The following is an 18,938-nucleotide window of genomic DNA, read 5'->3' as shown; positions in this document are numbered from 1 at the left end:
ACCAGTGAATTAGTTTACAGACGCTTTATCGTCCAGGCCCAGAGCAGGACTTCATTCAATCATCGGGCTTGATTTGGTTGGTAGCCTTAAGGCAATGTAAATTAGGGCCAGATTATTTTTTTAACTCTAAATCACAGCAGTGGAAAGACTATGATGATGTGCCCATTACATGTAAACAACATCCGGTTGGCTCGTGTTTTACTGCTCTACTTTCTCAGGCTGAAATGGAATGGGAGGGATGGGGATATTCTAGTCTACACTCACATCCGGTGCCTCTGCAGTTCAGACTGCACCTCTGTTAAAGGTTGAATCTTCTCAATAGCCTGGTAGCAGTCAGCTTCTGTTGTGACTGCTTCTCCTTAGAACTCAGCCAAGTGTTACCAGGTGTTGGAGTTTAAAAAATTTTTATCCTCGTTTTCAAATCCCTCCATGGCCTCGCCCCTCCCCATCTCTGCAAACTCCTCCAGCCCCACAACCCTCCGAGATCTCTGCGCTCCCCCGATTCTGGCCTCTTGTGCATCTCCGATTTCCATCGCTCCACCATTGGCGGCCGTGCCTTCAGCTGCCTGGGTCCTAAGCTCAGGAATTCCCTCCCCAAACATCTTCGCCTCTCTCGCCTCCTTTAAGATGCTCCTTAAAACCTACCTCTTTGACCAAGCTTTTGGTCACCTGTCCTAATATCTCTATGTGGCTCGGTGTCAAATGTTGTTTGATAATCGCTCCTGTGAAGCACCTTGGGATGTTTTACTACGTTAACAGCGCTATATAGGCACTTTACAGCCTTCTGCACTCAACATAGGCCCAGTAATTCCTGTCACAACGCGTGAGTACGGACAGGGTACTCACGCGTGTGCCAGGAGGAATTGCCGGTTTTCAGCATGCACAGCGCATGCGCTGAAAACCGGCATTTCCTGTCCTCTGACCCAAGGGGTTAAGAGGCTGAATGCATGCGCGGTATTGGGCAGCGCGTGCGACTTGGATTTCCTGTATTTTTACAGATTTGCGCGTGTGTAAAGGCCTCCGGTTTTTACACATTGAGAAACCACACGTAAGTACTTCGTTTTACAGGTAAGTGGTCTTTTAGTACAATTTAGAATTTTTTTTCCCCACAGGTTTATTATTTTTAAAGAATCTACAGTAAGGTAAGTTTAGTTTTAGACCCTATTTTTTAAAAATTTATTTTTTTCAAAAATTTGATTAATTGTTTAAAATTGTTTTTTAAAGTTATTCATAGTTAATTTAATTATTGGGATGCTTTTTAAAATTTTATTTAAAGTTTAAGTAGTGTTTTGGGGTGCCGTACTTTTCATGAGTTTGACAGTCTTTACTATCAAACTTATGAGTTTCCCCTCCCCTGATTGGCTGAACAGTGCTCACCTGATCCCAGCCGGCACATCGCACTAACTACGCCGCTGGGTCAGGTTAGCACAGCGCGCCGACAACAGAACCGGGCCACTGACAGGAAATCCACTGCGGGCCAGGTTTCAGATGTCGGCGCGCCGGGTAAGTGCACATCGGGGGCTTGCACGCGCAGCAAGCCCCCGACACCAAGTTCTGGGCCATAGAGTTCAACAATTTCACACCATAACCTCTGCCCCATCTTTTTTTTTCTCTCTCCCACATGGCAGCTGTCTTTCATTCTGCCAGTGCCGTTTACACTTCATCTAGTCATCTTTTGTTTCTTAACTTGTCCCATCACCATCTCCTTTTGCCTTGCACCAACATCCCTTTTGTCATTTAATCTCTCCTGTCTTCCACCCTATCACAGACCTTCCCTTTTGTTCTTTCCTCCCCTCCCCCTTTCCCCGCCCTTGCTTAAAAACCTGTTTCATCTCCAGCTTTTTCAGTTCTGACGAAGGGTCATCGACCTGAAACGTTGACTCTGTTTCTCGCTCCACGGATGCTGCCTGACCCGCTGAGTATTTCTAGCATTTTTATTTCAGGTTTCCAGCATCCGCAGTATTTTGCTTCTATATACAGGAAACTTTAGTTTATCCGGAGGTTGTATGTCCGGAATACTCGATCTAACGGCAAAAATCAGGAGCCGTTTTCTGTAAGTTTTTTTAGATCTCGTTCTTTATTTTCCCCCCAGTCAGGCACTGCAAGGTCTGTAGCTATAGCAACAGCTTCAGCTAGAGACGCTTGCAGCTGCAGCTGACTCTTTAGAAGCTGTTGCTAAGCAACAGTGTTTGTTGTCAGATACGGAGATGAAAACCTCCGTATGCTTCAACATTAACTTTGTATGTCCGGCAGTTTTGATAGATCGGCACAGCTCGGTCCCGTCGGTGCCGGATATCACAAAGTTTCCTGTCGATACAAGTTGTTGTTGTTGATTTCTCTTTAATCTAGTACTAGGCGGAGTTCTTTCTGGGCCAGGCACAGGACATCATGGGGTCTCCAAGTAGTGGCTCTATTGCAAATTAGCAGCAGCGGCAGAATAGGAACCAGTTAACTGAACAAAGTCAATTTCCTGGATATGGAAAAGTCGCAGTCAACCCATGGAAAAGGGAAAACTCGTGCTCCCTCTGAAAAACCGATTACAAGTTTTTGAAGAATGTTACGTTAGCAGAAAGCAGCTGGCGGTCAAACCAAGACCACGCTTGACTCGACATATTCAAACTCAGCTCACTGGTTAAGTTATGAATTGCATTTTTTTTGATGAATGACGCTACAATTTAAACAAGGACAATTTAACAGAATGAAGCTTTCTATGTAATGAAGCTGCGTTTTCAAATGCTGCTTTAGTTGGTGGGTTACTTTCTACGTGCGGGTGTGTGCGAGTAAATGTAATGAGAGCAGGACGAGCTAATTGATAACTCAAGACTTCTATCCAAACACGAGCAAGTTCACACCTGTTTAAGCCTTGGCAGTATCCTACATCTGGGTTCCTCCAGGAAAATGCCAACAGAATGTTTCGAAGTTTTTGTATTCCTTCAGTGGTTGGTGAGGCATAGTGCTTATTGTTTGGCAAAGTGCGCAGAAGATCCAGCTCAATCTGTTTCGAAGCAGGGTTCTGCTTCTCTCGTGCTTTTTCCAGCAACGAGTTAAAATACCCGGAACTGCATTTATCCCTGTATTTTCTGACATGGAGGTGGACACACCACTTCCAGACCTTTGACCGATGTTCATGTGGAACGCCCCAGCGAATGAGGCTCTTCAGCTCCAGCGAGCGCACCATCTCCCGGTTCATGGTGCCAGCAAAGTAATTCGCCCACTTAACTCCCGTGGAAATCTCCTGGCCGTCGGTGAGATACAGAGATTTTAAATCTAGAGCCCGAACTTTGGCAACCAACTGCTCCTCTTCATCATCTTCAGGGACGGTCTTGAAGCCATATACGTCGTACTCACTGGAAGCGAAAAGATCAAATTGTTTTACGGTTTAAAAAAAAAGTGCTTTACTTTTTAAAACAGAGATTAAAAAATAACATTTATCAAAAGGAGATTGTGCGCCAAAGGTACAACTAACTTTCAAGCTCTTTAACGCCTCTCCTGCTCATATTCCTTCCCATTTTAAGCTCTCCTACTTGCTATTTCTACAGTAACTATGGATGGGAGACACTTCTGTTAATAAATGGAAATGCAGCTCTTTGTCTAAATTTATCTCCGAGCCATCGAAATTAATTCTAGGTTTCTGGTCCTAATCTCAAGGATACAAGTCCACATGTGTTAATCGCACACAAAGTATGGGTTTCACTTTTCCTCTTCGCTTTGCCCGTGGTGTCTATGCTTCGGAACTTGGTGCAAGTTTCATAGTTGGACGTCAGCTTGAGTCAAACTTAACTCAATATCCAAACAAGTGTCACCATTCCATCTCTTTACAGCTCTAAAAAGATTCTTGCCAAATGCAGTCAACATACTTGGTCAGGACACATGTCGAACTTGGCACCTGCTCATTAACATGAACTGCAATATCTCCCGCCATTGCGGCTTTGATCAATGAATGATTGGTGCAAATCTATACAATTAGCACACACTTTATTTTGCTCCATTGCAGTTACAAACCCAAATCATATTCATGATTTTCTTTCTCAACTCAGAAGTATACTTTACTTTGCCATGCTTGTAAACTTGACAGTAGCTTTGTGTGTGTTAATTAGGTCTGTAAAACACAGTGACGTCCACTTGCTAGTATCTAATGATAGGTAGTGATTATCTTGGAAACCACACCAGTCTATAGCTGTTTGTCTGGACTATAATGCACCATCTGCTGCAGCAATATGGAAGGAAAATGCCTTTAATCCAAATTTATGGGGTTAATCATGAGTGGCCACTAAATTTTCACAGGAAGGGACAGGGGTAGGGGGATGTTAAAAGAAATGTAGTAATAATCCTCTGAAAAGACAAGTGGCCATTAAGTCAGGCACGATGGCATCTAATTCCCTTCTAAATAATAAGTATTTTAAAAGGAAGAATATAACCAGATGAGGCAAGGGCAATGGGATCTGGTTTGGAGTAGGTCGCTCCAGTTGAGGAGCGAGCACTGAGACAATGGCCTCCTAATGTGTTGTCATTTCCACAGTAAATAAATGGATCGACAATGGGATATTTTTAAAAAGGAGATTGCAAAGTTGCAGCAAAAATATATACCAATATAAAAAGAGACCATTTCAAGTTACAGACTGCCATGGATAAATAAAGGAGTTAGATATGAACAAAAAGTGAAGAGGAGGGAATTGAGATAAAAATAGGGAATACGAGAAATATTTTAAAAAATTTGTTCCTGGGACGTGGGCGTCGCTGGCAAGGCCAGCATTTATTGCCCATCCCTAATTGCCCTTGAGAAGGTGGTGGTGAGCCGCCGCCTTGAACCGCTGCAGTCCGTGTGGTGAAGGAACTCCCACAGTGCTGTTAGAGAGGGAGTGCCAGGATTTTGACCCACCGACGATGACAGAATGGCGATATATTTCCATATCAGGATGGTGTGTGACTTGGAGGGGAACTTGGAGATGGTGGTGTTCCCGTTCCCATGCGCCTGCTGCCTTTGTCCTTCTAGATGGTAGAGGTCTTGGGTTTGGGAGGTGCTGTCGAAGAAGTCTTGGCGAGTTGCTGCAGTGCATCTTGTAGATGGAAAGATGTTAAGAAAGGGAGAAGGAAAGCAAGGAGGGAGTATGAGAAGAGTATCTAAAAAAATTAAAGAGAAATATTCTACAAATATAGCAGTGAAAAGAGAATTGTTAACCATGAGGTGGGCCCTCCAGTGAGGCGAGGAGAAGCATAAATTGATGGGGATACTTAACAAGTATTTTGCTTCAGTGTTTACCAAAGAGGATATTTGGCAGGAGTTTAATCCTGAATTGGTTAAAAGAGGAGAGATATAATAAATAAAAAGTTAGAAGTTGGCTAAACTAGAGGACAACAAAATGCCGGGACCTGGTGGGATACATCCAAGGGAAATGGTGGAGGAAATAACGGAGGTCTGAGAAATTATATTTCAGGGTTCTATCGAGTGTGGATGTGCTCAAGAAGATTGGAGCGTGGTCAATGTAGTGCTCATTTTCAAACACGTACAGAGCTAAGGCAGGTAAATACAGGCCAGTTGGTTTATCAATGGTAGGGAAACATTTGTAATCTTTCGTTAAAGGTGAAATTACTAAATATCTAGATGAAAAAAATCTACTTAGAAGCAGCCAACATAGGTTTCAGTAAGGAAGATCGTGCTTGACAAACCTGATACAGTTCTCTGAGGAGGTTAGAGATACGGTGGATGGGTAAAATTCAGTGGATGTGGTGCTGGGGGAAATGCAGTGGATGTGGTGTGCATGGACTTTTAGAAAGCCTTTGACAAGGTATCACAAAGGAGACTATTGGAATTAGAATGGTGTAGAAAATTGGATTAAAACATGTTAGAAGGGAGGAAACAGTAGGAGTTAAGGGTAGTTTCTCAGAGTGGTTGGAAGTGGGTAGTGGTGTCCCTCAGGGCTCTGTTCCGGTACCACTTCTGTTCACTCTGTACATCATTGATTTAGATGGAGGGCTAGAGGGAGAGGTGTCCAAGTTTGCAGACAATACTAAAATAGGAGGCATAGTAAATAATTATGAGGATCAAAGTATTATAAGATGATGGAATGAGGAAAAAGTGGCAGAAAAAATGCAGTTAATGTGAAGTGGTACATTTTGGTTCAGAATAAGTACTAATTATACCTTGAATGGGGGGAAAGTTGGGTGATGTGGGGGTTAAGGTTCACAAGACATTAAAAGCAGCATCTCAAGTGGAAAGGGCCATAAAGAAAGCTAATGGAACATTAGTTTTCATGGGGAGAGGCACAGAATATAAGAGTCGAGGTGTAATGGTGAATCTATACAAGACCGTGGTATGGCCACAGTTGGAGTACTATGTGCCATTTTGGGCACGATATTAGGATGTTGGGGTAATAGAGAGGGTAGAACCCAGATACACCAGGAGGCTGCCTGGTATGTGGGAATACAAATACAAAGAAAGACTGGGGCTGTTTTCACTAGAAGAGACATTAAGGAGTGATTTGATAAAGGTAGCTAAAATTATGAAGGGATGAGACAGGTTCGAGAGAAACAGACTTTCCAACGATTGAGGGGGTCTAGAACAAGACGGCATAGATACAAGATTAAAAGAAAGAGATTTAGATCAGAGAGGAGAATTTATTTCAAACAGAGTTGTGAATACACCACCACAGTTAGTGATTGAAGCAGAGACCAGGTCAACATTTAAGAACCGGTTAGATAGGTGGCTGAAGGAAAGGGGAATCAGGGTATATTGGAGCAGAGCGTGCACATGGGATTCGAACTACTCCACTGCTCGCATGGACGATAAACACCAACACAGGCTGGTTGGGCCAAATAGCTTGTTTCTGTGTTGTGTTTTCTATGCAGTTCAATGTAATAAGTGTTAAAAAAAAATGCAGACACAGTTAAGGTTTTTTCCCCCCTCGATTTCCTTCCAATGTTTGAGTCACCCGGTGCCACATACAAGAGATGGTGACAAGAAGGTAACCTGCCTCCAGGCCTCTGCTGCTCTGGAGCATGCTATTATTGGAGGGCTAATAGAATGGCCATGAGGCTTCCTCCAGATTCCTTTCCCCTTTTCTTCAGGGAAGCCTTTAATCCTCCACTCAGCACAGCTTCAACAAATAAACGGGTCTTTTTCCGAGTGGCAGGCAGTGACTAGTGGGGTACCGCAGGGATCGGTCCTTGGACCCCAGCTATTCGCAACATATATTAATGATCTAGATGAGGGAACTAGATGTAATATCTCCAAGTTTGCAGTTGACACAAAGCTGGGCGGGCGTGTGTGCTGTGAGGAGGATGCAGAGAAACTCCAGTACGATTTGGACAGGTTGGGTGATTGGGCAGAAGCATGGCAGATGCAGGCACGGTGGCATAGTGGTTAGCACTGTTGCCTCACAGCGCCAGGGACCCGGGTTCAAATCCGGCCTCGGGCGACTGTGTGTGGAGTTTGCACATTCTCCCCGTGTCTGCGTGGGTTTTCTCCGGGTGCTCCTGTTTCCTCCCACAGTCCAAAGATGTGCGGGTTAGGTTGATTTGGCTATGATAAAATTGACCCTTAGTGTTAGGGGATTAAATACGTGGGGTTACGGGGATAGGGTGAGATATGTGTCGGTGCAGGCTCGATGGGCCGAAATGGCCTCTATCTGCACTGTGGGGATTGTGATAATGTGGATAAATGTGAGGTTATCCACTTTGGTGGCAAAAACAGGAAGGCAGATTATCTGAACAGCAATAGATTGGGAAAAGGGGAAGTGCAACGAGACCTGGGTGTCCTTGTGCACCAGTCGCTGAAGGTAAGCATGCAGGTGCAGCAGGCAGTTAAGGAGGCAAATGGATTAGAGTACAGGAGCAAGGATGTCTTGCTGCAGTTGTACAGGGCCTTGGTGAGACCACACCTTGAGTATTGTGTGCAGTTTTGGTTGCCTTATCTGAGGAAGGATGTTCTTGCCATGGAGGGGGTGCAGCGAAGATTCACCAGACTGATACCTGGGATGGCAGGAATGATGTATGAGGAGAGATTGGGTCGATTGGGCTTATACTCGCTGGAGTTTAGAAGAATGAGAGGGGATCTCATTGAAACTTATAAAATTCTAACAGGACTAGACAGACTAGATGCAGGAAGGATTTTCCTGATGGCGGGGGAATCCAGAACCAGGAGTCACAGTCTAAGGATAAGGGGTAAGCCATTTAGGACAGAGATGAGGAGGAATTTCTTCACCCAGAGAGTGGTGAACCTGTGGAATTCTCCACCACAGAAGACAGTTGAGGACAATTCATTAAATATATTCAAGAAGGAGTTAGATATATTTCTTGAGGCTAAAGGGATCAAGGGATACAGGGAGAAGGCAGGGACAGGGTACTGAATTTGGATGATTAGCCATGATCGCACTGAATGGCAGAGCAGGCTCGAGGGGCTGAATGGCCTACTCCTGCTCCTATCTTCTATGTTTCTATGTAAAATGTATTTTTTTTTTTTTTTTTTTATAAAGAGTCCCAATTCTGAGAATTGTGACCATGGCATTACCTGACAGGGTGCGGCTTGAGAATGGTTTGCTCGGGATGCTCGGGGGTGTCCACCTTCAGGGCATCTTCCAGCAGTCTGGAAATTACTTCATGCGTCGGGCCCTCTTCTCCAGAACAAATGGGATTCTTAACCTCCTGCAGGAGAACAAGGTGCTTGCTCTCGACCTGGCACAGTCTAGCTTCCAGGCTGGAGTACTTTCGAGATAGGAGAAAGAGCATAGCCATTGTCAGAAGATGAACATTCCTGCTTATTAACAGCAGAACCTTTAAAGGCATTTTTCATTTTGCAAAGATGAGTAACTATAGTTATACTCAGTATACCATGGGAGGGAGGGTCAATCATCGCAGGCTCACTATCCGCAAGAGTTGGAGAATTTCTCTCTCGTTGAAGGAACCACAAATAATACTTTGAGTCTGAACCAACACAGGCTCAAGAGCAACCCCTGCCCTAAATCAAAAGTTAGCCGGAAAATCTGTGTCAGAAATCGGATGGACCCAATTTCACGCTCAAATCGGACTTCTGAAACATAGCACAACCACGGTATTAGTCTAGTTACAGGTGTTCAAGTTTCTCCATCTTGCGTCGCCTCAAACATCTACTAAAATGTCTGTGGACAGAACCAGGAACTCCCAAGTAGAAAGACCAAGTACGATTCCCTACCTCAAATCAACATTCAAACTGACACACTACTAGGTCAGGTATGTCAATTCCCAGCCAGGCTTCGAGCTGGCTGCACTTGGCTGAAGCTGAATGCTTCATTTGAGGGGGGGAAATGCACAAATCTAAAGGAGGACCAACCAGAGAACAGCACTCATCAGCTGATCAAGGAGTGGAACCAAATCTTCTAAGTGTCAGTCACAAGACGTGACAAACAACCATTCCGGTTTAAAAATGTCACCTATTTTGATGATGGCCATGGTTAAAAATAAATCGAGATATGCATGTGTAAGTGGGTTCGCAATCTGGGCCTCTCTTGACAATTAGAAATGTTACTGCCAACATTCTCAATGATGGTAGGTCAGTGACACACCAAGATTGGAGAGTGCCCAATACTGCTCCATCCCTGGGTTTGCTCTGAACTGGGGAATGGGCATCTCACTACAGTATTTATAAGGTTTTATTTCTACAAAAGTAATGAGAACATTCACTGAAACTGGTAGAGTGACAGACAAAACTTTTCACCCATTTCAGTGACAATTCATAGGGTTTTCGTTTGAAACGAGTCTCAGGGTTAAAAAAAAAATTCTGGGGACTTTTTCCAAATGAAATTAACCCTCACTTTAGCATTTTCAAACTCTACAAGATCATGAGGAATCTGCTTGCGACCACAACAATCTTCTCGTGCTCAGTGATGGGATAGGGAAGCATGCTGGGCGATGTAGTAGTAGGAGTTACCTGCAGTTACTGGCACCCTGACCAACAGAATTCATTAGGAAAGTCCCCAAGTGCTTCAAAATCAGGGTATTTTAGCGAAAGATCAGTCCCGTATTTCCACAAAAAAAATATCAGCCACACTTAAGGTTGTACTTCCACATTCACTTCAAATACTGATAGTGCTTTATGTAAAAGATAATTGTGCATTTGAAGCATAAATTACACAAATAGCATTAGGTACTTCTGCTCTCACCCCTGCCCCTCCCTCCCAGAACCACGATAGGGTTCCCCTTGTCCTCACCTTTCACCCCACCAGCCTCCACATTCAACGGATCATCCTCTGCCATTTCCGCCACCTCCAACGTGATCCCACCACCAAACACATCCTCCCCTCACCTCCCCTTTCAGCATGCCGAAGGGACCGCTCCCTTCACGACACCCTGGTCCACTCCTCTATCACTCCAAACACCCCTTCCCCTTCGCCCGGCACCTTCCCGTGCAAGCAGGAGATGCAACACATGCTCTTATACCTCCTCCCTTCCCACTGTCCAGGGCCCCAAACACACCTTCCAGGTGAAACAGCGATTTACTTGTACTACATTCAGTTTAATATACTGTATTCGCTGCTCACGATGCGGTCTCTACGTTGGGGAGACCAAACGCAGATTGGGTGACCGCTTTGCGGAACACCTCCGTTCAGTCCGTAAGAGTGACCCCGAGCTCCCGGCCGCCTGTCACTTTAATTCACCGCCCCATTCCCACTCGGACCTCACCGTCCTTGGCCTCTTGCATTGTTCCATGGAAGCTCAGCGTAAGCTCGAGGAACAGCACCTCATCTTTTGATTAGGCACTTTACTGCCTTCTGGACTCAACATCGAGTTCAACAATTTCAGACCATAACCTCGGCCCCTATCTTTTTTTCCCATTTTTTTTCTCTCTCCCACATGGCAGCTGTCTTTCATTCTGCCATCGTCATTTACACTTCATCTAGAGACATCTTTTGTTTCTTAACTTGTCCCATTACCATCTCCTTTTGCCTCGCACCATCATCCCTTTTGTCATTTAATCTCTCCTGCCTTCCAGCCTATCACAGACCTTCCCTTTTGTTCTTTCCTCCCCTCCCCCCTTTCCCAGCCCCTGCACTTGCTTAAAAACCTGTTCCATCGCCAACTTTTTCCAGTTCTGACGAAAGGTCATCGACCTGAAGCGTTGACTCTGTTTCTCTCTCCACAGATGCTGCCTGACCTGCGGAGTATTTCCAGCATTTTGTGTTTTTATTTCAGGTACGTTGAACCATGTTAGGAAATGTATTACTGTTTCAGATTGGGTTATGACTTCAGATTTTCCTCGGGGATTTCCTGGAGATGCTCACAGGCAGCAGCCATTAAATGAAGACTGAAGCTCTGCAAACACATTTTTATTAATGCCCTGAACGGCCCGTGGCAGGAACAGCACTGTACTGGATACAGAGGCTATGCAGGCACAAAGGGGGAAGTAGGAATCTCAGCTTCACTACTGCAAAACCAGGCAGTTAGCCTGAAAAACCAAGAGTTATATTGTGCTCAACAGTAGAAGCAGGATTATAGAATCATAGAAATTTACAGCACAGAAGGAGGCCATTCGGCCCATCGTGTCTGAGCCGGCTGAAAAAGAGCGATCCAGCCTAATCCCACTTTCCAGCTCTTGGTCCGTAGCTCTGTAGGTTACGGCACTTCAAGTGCATATCCAAGTACTTTTTAAATGTGATGAGGGTTTCTGCCTCTACCACCCTTTCAGGCAGTGAGTTCCAGACCCCCACCACCTTCTGGGTGAAGAAATTTCTCCTCAAATCTCCTCTAAACCTACCAATTACAGGAAACTTTCTTTTATCCGGCACGGACGGGACCGACGTGATGCCGGTTCATCAAAAATTCCGGATAACCGAACGCTATAGTAAAAGATACGGAGAGCTGAGAGCTCCGTATAAAGCAACAAACCCTGTTGCTTAGCAACAGGTTCAAAACAATGGCCACAAGTTGCAAGCGTCTCTGTAGCTTAGCAACAGCTGCAGCCACACCCTTGCACAGCACAGATGGGGAAAGGCAAAAAAATATGAAGTATGAACCTACTCCTGAATTTTGCCGGTTAACCGACATTTCCGGTTATTTAGTTGCCGGTAAATCGAAAGTTTCCTGTACTTTAAATCTATGCCCCCTGGTCATCGAACCCTCTGCTAAGGGAAACAGGTCCTTCCTATCCACTCTATCTAGGCCCCTCATAATTTTATACACCTCAGGATTATATATACAAAACAGGATTCTCTGAACAGGCCCAGGGGAAGGCTAAAACAATTATTTTATTCAACTACACAGATGGTTTCATCAAGGTCAGGCCAACACTACCAGTCTGAAGACAGTCATACTCAAAATAACCATCTCACCAGGAAATTAAATACAATGCAATAATCTAGATTCCTGTGACTATTACAGACCATATTGCAGCTTCTTAGATTCATTGCTATTCTTTCCTTCAATTTCAAACACAGATTTAAATAATAATATATTGCCCTTGAAGTTCTTCTAGGTTTCCTTATGGCTATAGTTATAAAATATTGTTTTGAATAAAAAAAGTAGCAGAAATATAATAAAAGGAAACCTAATTTCACAGCAGCGGTTTCCTAGAATCTCAGGTGGGCAAACGTTTCCATTGTTTACATCCTGGGGTTGTATAAAGAAAGACTTGCATTTCTATAGCAACTTTCACGTCCACCGGACGTCCCAAAGCGCTTCACAGCCAATGAAGTACTTTTTGAAGTGTGGTCACTGTTGTAATGTGGGAAACGCAGCAGCCAATTTGTGCACAGCAAGCTCCCACAAACAGCAATGTGATAATGACCAGATCATCTGTTTTATTGAGGTTGGTTGAGGGATAAATATTGGCCAGGACACCGGGGAGAACTCCCCTACTCTACTTCAAACAGTGCCATGGGATCTTTTACATCTACCCGAGAGAGCAGTTTAACGTCTCATCTGAAAGATGGCACCTCCGACGTGCAGCACTCCCTCAGTACTGCACTGGGAATATCAACCTAGATTTTTGTGCTCAAGTCTCTGGAGTGGGACTTGAATCCACAACCTCAGAGGCGAGTGTGCTGTCCACTGAGCCACAGCTGACACCAAGAAAGCTGAAAACCAAGAAATATAAAAACTTCTAAAACCAATTAGCATTTTTCCTTCTTTTCTGAATATCTCTATCAGTACTTAGCTTAACCAGAAAGTGCCACTCAAATAAAAATGTTTTCTGATTTTTAATTCAGAATCTTCCTTCAAACTGGAATGATACAGTCCATCCAGACTTTCCTGCTCTTAGACCCTTATCTCTTCTGAATGTTTTTGTATTCTCCTTCAGAGACACAAGAGGGAATTTTCGCTAGCCATTTAGACTATATTACAAAGGTTAAACAATGCCATCCTATACAAATGGCAGTATTTCATATACACAGGCATGGAGGCTCAAAACCCATTCGGAAGTGAGGCCATGCAGAGCAAAGCAAGTCCAGGAAAGGTGCAATACCTAAGCCTCAATTTCCAAAAGGACATGGACAGTTATGTTCAATGGCTTCTTTTGTGAATTATTTAACTGACTGATAAAACAAAATGGCAGCTGAAAACATTTTCAAAAACTAATTTGAGCAATTGCATTAGTTTGTTCTCTTACTTGCCAGATGTGCATCGATACCCATTTCCTGTTTCTTCTTCCTATCTGAAAGCCGCCTGCTTACTTACAGGTTTTCTGTCTAATATTTCAGGCAGTCTAACAGCAATTTGCTTCCTTTTTTGCAAATATGACACTTGAGCTGATCAGGTCCAAGTGCAACATTTCAAGAGTGTTGTGCGATGTCAATTTCTCTCAATCTGCATGCACATTGCACGCAAATTATATAGATGACATCAACACCTGGCTACTTAATGGGTTTCCATCAAATTAAGACATTTTCGGGGCAAAGGGAAGTATGGCAAAGATCAGTTAATTAAAATGAATCACACAAGCAGTTTGGGCTACATATTGGATGCGGTGAAAAATCAGAAACTTATCAGATTATTGAGGGAACACTAAAGATTATTTTAAAAAAGCATCAACTGTGCACTGAATTTATCACATTCTAAGGTAATGGTCTCCAAAATAGCACTGCGCTCGGTTTATAGTGTGGTATAAACACTGTTCTACAATAATGAAAGCTAAAAGCGTTTTAATCAACACCATTATCCCTACTCTCGGTCTTCTACCGCCTAACCAATCTCCTAACCAGGTCAATAATTTGCCTTCAATTCCATGAGCTTTCATTTTAGCGAACAGCTTGCTACCACACGGAGTGGTGGAGTTGAATAGCATATGCATTGAAGGAGAAGCTAGATAAATACATGAGGGGGAAAGGAATAGAAGGATATGTTGATAGGGTGAGATGAAGAGAGGTGGGAGGAGGCTCGTGTGGAGCATAAATACCGGCACGGGCCAGTTGGGCCGAATGGCTGTAAGGTTCTATGCAACACTGTCTCCACAATAGTGCTGTGCCTGCAGTTAACAGCAGCTAAGAATCTACACTCAATTCATAAATAAAAAGCTTCCTATCTCTAAACCATTCCTTGCAGAAAACCATAGTGGGTTAGCCAATTCCTCAAACAAAACGGACGACAGAAACACCAAACATTGCACAAAACCACAAACTATCCATGTAAAAATGCACCAGAACTTTCTCAAGATTAAAAAAGAGAAATGTATACGTCACAGTTTGGTAGCTGCGAAACTCACTTCTATGGTGAAACTTAACCAGCAACTCTCACTGTGGTCTAAATGGTACTGTCTAGGCCCTAATCTCTGGAATTCCCTCCCCAAACCCCTTTGTCTTTCTACCTCTTCCCCCTTCAAGATGCTGCTTAAAACTTACCTTCTTGACCAAGCGTTTGGTCACATGTACTACTACAGGAAACTTTCGATTAACCGGCCCCTAAATAACCGGAAATGTCGGTTAACCGGCAAAATTCAGGAGTAGGTTCAGGTAACTTTTATTACTTGCCTTGCTCTATCTGTTGCTGTGCACGGGTGTGGCTGCAGCTGTTGCTAAGCTACAGAGACGCTTGCAACTTGTGGCCATTGTTTTGAACCTGTTGCTAAGCAACAGGGTTTGTTGCTTTATACGGAGCTCTCAGCTCTCCGTATCTTTTACTATAGCTTTCGGTTATCCGGAATTTTTGATGAACCAGCACCACGTCGGTCCCGTCGGTGCCGGATAAAAAAAAGTTTCCTGTATCTACTTCTGTGGCTCGGTGTCAATTTTTGTCTGATCACGCTCCTGTGAAGCGCCTTGGGATGTTTTATTACATTAAAGGCACTATATAAATACAAGTTGCTGTTGGTGATCAAGGATGTTGATGGTGAACATTGGGAATTCAAACACTCCAGCCTGTTGTTGATCTTTGCGTAAATGATTCTGCTCCCGGTCTCTCCCCATCCTCAATAGCTGACTGGGTAATGGCACCATGCGATGTGCGACTAACCCATATGGATATGGAAGGTCCCAATTTCTTCTGATGAGCTAAGTTTGCCAATCTATGCTTGGGCAGTAACAGGGGCACACAACTGACTCCTGTAGTGGAGTCACTAAATGTAAATTCCCAATTACACCAAGTACAGGAAACTTTCTTTTATCCGGCACGGACGGGACCGACGTGGTGCCGGTTCATCAAAAATTCCGGATAACCGAAAGCTATAGTAAAAGATATGGAGAGCCGAGAGCTCCGTATAAAGCAACAAACCCTGTTGCTTAGCAACAGGTTCAAAACAATGGCCACAAGTTGCAAGCGTCTCTGTAGCTTAGCAACAGCTGCAGCCACACCCTTGCACAGCAACACATGGAGAAAGGCAAGTAATAAAAGTTACCTGAACCTACTCCTAAATTTTGCCGGTTAACCGACATTTCCGGTTATTTAGGGGCCGGTTAATCGAAAGTTTCCTGTATTACAAAAAATGAGGTTAAACACGTCCAACCTCTCAAGGAATAGTCATTTCATTATTGAAAATACCATGAATCCTGAATCTTAAATCTACTTTAGAAAATTTTACTGACCAAATAAAGAAATTATTTCACCAAACCTAGGATGGTTAGTAATCCCATGTATTTCGAAGGCTGCAAAATTGCTCAGCATTCAAAAGATTGAGAAATATATCGGTCATTTGACATGCCATTCTTTTGCAATTCTCAAAGATATCCCTAAACATTCTTACTGTAAAGTTATACAGCACTGACTTCTAACTCGACTCTCACCTGGGCGCAATCCATAGGTGCAACTGTCACAAATGCAGAATAAGGTACATACATACTGTACAGAAATAACAGAAGGCCAGAGAAATGCGACTCGGACATGTATGTGGGCTTCAGTTGATCGGCAGCCAGTCTTTGTACTGCGTGGCAGCATTAGCTGGCTCTGACCCAGGTGAGAGCCACATGTATCTGCAAATCACCATCTGTCACCCGGTATTTTCCAAGAGGAAACGTATATTTTATATAAAGCAAAACACTAATTATTTAAGGTGGTGCCGGGTTTTCCCTTGTGGTCTTCAAACATGTGTGTGTGTTTTACGTTTAAAAAAAACTGAGCAACCTGGGTGAAGGGCCTTGTGCCAGGACATCACCAAGGCTGAAAAGCATTAAAAAAAGGTGGTAAATCAGGAAAGTAATGATTAGAGATGCCAAGGTTGCATCTTAAAATGCCGGAAGATTCGAGGGGCAAGGATAAACTGAGGGAGGTCAGCAGCTCCAGTACTGAGGTGCAGGAAAAGAATACATTCGCTCGTGTCTTGATTTCAACATATTAGCGTCATGGGGAGGAGGAAGAGCAAGTAGGACAGCATATTTGGAATATCAGTGAGAGAAAACAAAAGTGAAAACAGAAAATGCTGGAGAAACTCAGCGGGTCAGGCAGCCTCTGTGAAGAGAGAAACAGAGTTAACGTTTCAGGTCGATGAACTTTCGTCAGAGCTGGAAAAAGGCAGGAAATGGAACAGATTTTTAAGCAAGTGTAGGGGCTGGGAAAGGGGGGAGGGGGATGAAAGAACAAAAGGGAAGGCCTGTGATAGGATAGAAGGCAGGAGAGGTTAAGAGACACAGAGATATTCAAGGCGAGACGTGATGGTAATAGGACAGGTTAAGGAACAAAGGATGGCTCTAGATGAGGTGTGAATTGTGCTGGCAGAATGGAAGACAGCTGCCATGTGGGGGAGAAGAAAAGACACAAAGAAAGTGCGTGGATAAAAAATGTGTGATAGGGGCAGAGGTTATGATCTGAAATTGTTGAACTCTATGTTGAGTCCAGAAGGCTGTAAAGTGCCTAATCGAAGGATGAGGTGCTGTTCCTCGAGCTTACGCTGAGCTTCAGTGTAACAATTCAGAGAATACAAAAGGTTGTGATGGGGAGAGGTTGGAGGCCTGGAGTGAGGGGAGAGGTTGGAGGCCTGGACTGAGGGGAGAGGTTGGAGGCTTGGAGTGAGGGGAGAGGTTGGAGGCCTGGAGTGAGGGGAGAGGTTGGAGGCCCGGAGTGAGGGGAGAGGTTGGAGGCCTGGAGTCAGGGGAGAGGTTGGAGGCCTGGAGTCAGGGGAGAGGTTGGAGGCCTGGAGTCAGGGGAGAGGTTGGAGGCCTGGAGTGAGAGGAGAGGTTGGAGGCCTGGAGTGAGGGGAGAGGTTGGAGGCCTGGAGTGAGGGGAGAGGTTGGAGGCCTGGAGTGAGGGGAGGGGCTGGAGGCCCGGAGTGAGGGGAGGGGCTGGAGGCCTGGAGTGAGGGGAGAGGTTGGAGGCCTGGAGTGAGGGGAGAGGTTGGAGGCCTGGAGTGAGGGGAGGGGCTGGAGGCCCGGAGTGAGGGGAGAGGTTGGAGGCCTGGAGTGAGGGGAGAGGTTGGAGGCCTGGAGTGAGGGGAGAGGTTGGAGGCCCGGAGTGAGGGGAGAGGTTGGAGGCCCGGAGTGAGTGGAGAGGTTGGAGGCCTGGAGTGAGGGGAGAGGTTGGAGACCTGGAGTGAGGGGAGAGGTTGGAGGCCTGGAGTGAGGGGAGAGGTTGGAGGCCCGGAGTGAGGGGAGAGGTTGGAGGCCTGGAGTGAGGGGAGAGGTTGGAAGCCCGGAGTGAGGGGAGAGGTTGCCTATGAGAGAGATTCTTTTTCCTGTACCAACCAGGTGCTCGAAAAGTCTCCCCAGGTACTGGAGCTGTATTAAAGTCTGATCAAGTGAATATTATTCTGTATATTTTTTGTAGTGTACATTGAGTGAATGACCAAGTTTGCAGTGGGATTTATAGTACACATACAGAATTAAAGTGAGGGTTAGTACTAAACACTAAGGAATAGATGGCTGCCCTTAATACTAACAGTTCAGACAATAGAATCTTAACCCACATATTCCACCAACTCAAATCCAAATATAGTGCAGTTACAATACCTTTGCTTCCAGAGCTTTCTCTCTCGTTTCAGCATTCCGCTTAAGCACTGATAGTTCCAAGATCTCCTTGTTAAGGAATTTGTTCTGTGTCTTGTAACCCTGAAGGCTATCCTGGAGAGAAAAACGAGAATAATTTATACTTGCAACATTACGAAATTCCATTGCAAACAGACTGAAACAGCAGAAAATAACTGCAAACTGCAATGACTCTACAGTCAAAAAGGCAAATGGTTGAGTTGGCCTGGTTGAGTGAATCTCCTAACCCGAGGGTCACACGTTCAAGTCCAAAATCTGTCACTTGAACTTGGCTGCTACAGTCATTAGTACTTTTTGCCCATTCTTAGTAAAGCCAGCAGGTGGAATGCCGTCTACAATTTTGTGTACGTGTGTATTTTTTTGGTGGGGCGGTGCTTGGAGAAACATGGAAAAATGCACCTTTTGCTCATTTACAGCCCTTATCAACAGTGATCATTGAGGAGTTCACAGGTCACATCATTCTGACCGTCTAACCAAAGACTGGAGGGACTAACTTCTCGTGTCTGGAGACAGTATGCCTGCAAGTAGAATTGAATCAGTCACCTGGGACTCGGTTACTGACTGCAC

The 18,938-nt window shown here is 44.6% G+C and overlaps 1 protein-coding gene across 1 annotated transcript in view; it reads right to left on the bottom strand.

Moving 5' to 3' along the window:
- tbc1d2b (TBC1 domain family, member 2B) overlaps nt 1-18,938 on the bottom strand; it is a 106,514-nt gene that overhangs the window by 20,783 nt on the left and 66,793 nt on the right. The window contains exons 6-8 of the mRNA XM_085972038.1: nt 18,336-18,446; nt 8,507-8,700; nt 2,853-3,347 (exon numbers count right to left, since the gene is read on the bottom strand). Of these exons, the coding sequence (XP_085828164.1) occupies nt 2,853-3,347; nt 8,507-8,700; nt 18,336-18,446 (800 nt within the window). The remainder of the gene's footprint in view (nt 1-2,852; nt 3,348-8,506; nt 8,701-18,335; nt 18,447-18,938) is intronic.

This window comes from Somniosus microcephalus, chromosome 32, assembly GCF_052327205.1.
Source record: "Somniosus microcephalus isolate GS21.2 chromosome 32, FLI_Smic_1.0, whole genome shotgun sequence".
Taxonomy (NCBI): Eukaryota; Metazoa; Chordata; class Chondrichthyes; order Squaliformes; family Somniosidae; genus Somniosus; species Somniosus microcephalus.
This window is presented reverse-complemented; position numbering and strand designations above follow the sequence as displayed.